The sequence below is a fragment of the Eimeria acervulina genome, genomic scaffold (genome assembly GCF_000499425.1).
Source record: "Eimeria acervulina Houghton genomic scaffold, Eah_scaff503, whole genome shotgun sequence".
NCBI lineage: Eukaryota > Apicomplexa > Conoidasida > Eucoccidiorida > Eimeriidae > Eimeria > Eimeria acervulina.
Genome location: NW_013549759.1, coordinates 10,001 through 12,535, shown reverse-complemented (window position 1 = coordinate 12,535; position 2,535 = coordinate 10,001). Strand labels below are relative to the sequence as shown.

The following is a 2,535-nucleotide window of genomic DNA, read 5'->3' as shown; positions in this document are numbered from 1 at the left end:
CTGCAGCAGCAGCAGCAGCAGCAGCTGCTGCTGCTGCTGCTGTTGTTCCGGGGGCACCACAGACATCCATCTCGCTCGGAACAACAACCCCATTCATACAAACTGAATTATAACTCGAGAGGGAGCTCCCTAAGCCCCCAGAGCCTGCTGCTCCTGCTGCAGCAGCAGCAGCTGCTGCTGCTGCTGCTGCTGCTGCTGCGCCCGAATCTCCCGATCCAAAAAGGGAAGCCACACTGCTGCTGCTGCTGTTGCTGCTGCTGCTGCTGCACGCCAGCCCCTGGACTTGAGGTACACACAACCCTGCTGCCTCTAACCCAGGGATGTGGGGCCCCACAGATGGAAGCGACGCCGCCGCACCTGCTGCTGCTGTTGTTGCTGCTGCTGCTGCGCTGCTGCCCGGTGATGATGCTGCAGGGCGGCCACCAGCAGAGAGGCTGCTGCAGTTTGCTGCTGCATCCGGCAGCAGCGCCCCACAGCTGCTGAGAGATGTTGCTGTTGCAATGGAAGCGGCAGCATCTGCTGCTGCTGCATCTGCTGCTGCTGCTGCAGCATCTGCTGCTGCTGCTGGAGTCACCCCCAATTGGTGCAGCGCCCCTAACATTTGCTGATGTTGGTTTGCGAAGGCCAGCAGCAGCTGCTGCCGCTGCAGCATCAGCTGCTGCTGCTGCTGCTGCAAGGGATCGAGCTGTGCAGCAGCAGCCGCAGCCGCAGCAGCAGCTGCTGCTGCTGCTGGCTGCTGCTGCAGCTGCGGAACCCTCGGGCTTAGACCCAAAGCGAGGGCAGGGAAGGGCGTCACTGCTGCTGCTGTTGCTGCAGCAGCTGCAGCAGCTTGCTGCCCCAGATCAAGGTAGGGTGGTGCCCCCGCAGGCGTAGAAGAGGAAGCAGCAGCAGCAGCAGCAGCCGCTGCTGCTGCTGCATGCTGCTTGCTTGCAGCAACAGCAGTAGGAGACGAAGAAGCAGAGGAGATTGTGCTGCAGGGAGGAGACGGTAAATCGTCGATTGCAAGAGACCCCAGACCCATCCCCCGCAAGTAAGAAGCAACCTGCAGCAACAGCAGCAGCAGCAGCAGCAACAGCAGCAGCAACAACAATAAAACCAAGTACAAACTCATGCAAACATCATGCAGTGAAGCGTCCTGCTACTACTCCTGCTGTTGCTGTTGCTGCTGCTGCTGCTGTTGCTGCTGCTGCTGCTGCATCAACCCACCAATGGCAGCTTCAGCTCTCCCGCTAGCGCGACAGCAGCAGCAGCAGCACTCTGCTGCTCTTCTGTTGGAACCGGTGCATCTGTTGCTGCTGCTGCTGCTGAGGTGGGGCTATCCGTGCTGCCTGCTGCTGCTGGATGCTGAGCAGCAGCTAAGAAAGGAGCAGCAATACCCGCACCAACTGCTGCTGGCGCTGCTGCTGCTGCTGCTGCTGCTGCTGGCTGCGGAAGCGAGACCGCATTCGATTGTGTTTCCTGCGCTGGGGGTTGAGCTCCTGTTGCCCCTGCTGCTGTTGCTGCTGCTGCTGTTGCTGTTGCTGCTGTCGTTGTTTCTGCTGCTGTGTTTGCTGCCGTGGCTGCTGCTGCTGCAGCGTCCCCTGCAGCAGCAGCGGTCGTTCTGGGCTCTGCAGCAGTTGCGGGCATGGAGGAACCTGCAGCAACTTGCGGCCAGTTGCTGCTGCTGCTGCTGCTGCAACAGGTGGGGCAGCCAAGCGCGTTAATTGCTGCTGCTGTTGCTTTTGCTGTTACTGTTGTATTTGCTGCTGCTGCAGTTGCTGTTGCTGCTATAATCGTTGTTGCTGCTGCTTCAGCTGCGAAAAAAAGTGGGGAGGCAGTGCACTAAGAAGCAATGCCCCTGCCCTCCATCACAGCTGCTGCAGCAGCAGCAGCAGGAGGAGCAGCAGCAGCAACTGCTGCTGCTGCTCCCCACAGCAAACACCGGAGAGAGACGGGCCCCACAGACAGCCGTCCCTCAGCCTAACGCTGTCGCTACCTTCTGCACTCTCTTAGAATGAAGTGTTGCAGCTGCTGCTGCAGCAGCAAGTGCTACTGAGTAGGTCCCCTATATCGCAACGGCAGCAGGGGCAGCAGCAGGCGGAGGTTTTGCTGCAGCAGCAGCAGCCGGGGCAACAGCAGAAAGTATAGGGGCTACACTGCCTGCTGCGCTGGCGCCGCAGCAGCAGCAGCAGCGTGGAGCCCTAAACAACAAGGGAGGAGTAAGGAGACAGCTGAGGAGACAGTTGAAGAGACAGCAAGAGAGAAGTAGTGTTGCTGCAGCAGAACAGACAGGTGCTGCAATATGCGAGTAATAACGGGGTTGTAGGGATGCAGCAGATGCACAAGAGAGAGAAAAAAGAGTGTAGTATGAAGCCAATAAGAAGAAGAACGAGAAAACGAACAAAAATGAGGAAGAGAGAAGAATATGAATAAACAACTACAACACTCTCTCTCCGGGTGTACAGGCAGCTGCGAGTCTGCTTGTTTGTTTGTAATAGAAGGGCTTCTTCTGCTTCTAGGGTAGAAAAACAAATAAATAATGATAAAATATTATTT

At 57.6% G+C, this 2,535-nt stretch overlaps 1 protein-coding gene across 1 annotated transcript in view; it reads right to left on the bottom strand.

Annotated features, from left to right (window-relative positions):
• Window positions 1-2,535, bottom strand: part of EAH_00040800 (hypothetical protein, conserved) — a gene marked incomplete at both ends in the record, with an annotated part of 12,145 nt that overhangs the window by 3,673 nt on the left and 5,937 nt on the right. The window contains 2 exons of the mRNA XM_013395211.1: window positions 58-1,042; window positions 1,207-1,793. Of these exons, the coding sequence (XP_013250665.1) occupies window positions 58-1,042; window positions 1,207-1,793 (1,572 nt within the window). The remainder of the gene's footprint in view (window positions 1-57; window positions 1,043-1,206; window positions 1,794-2,535) is intronic.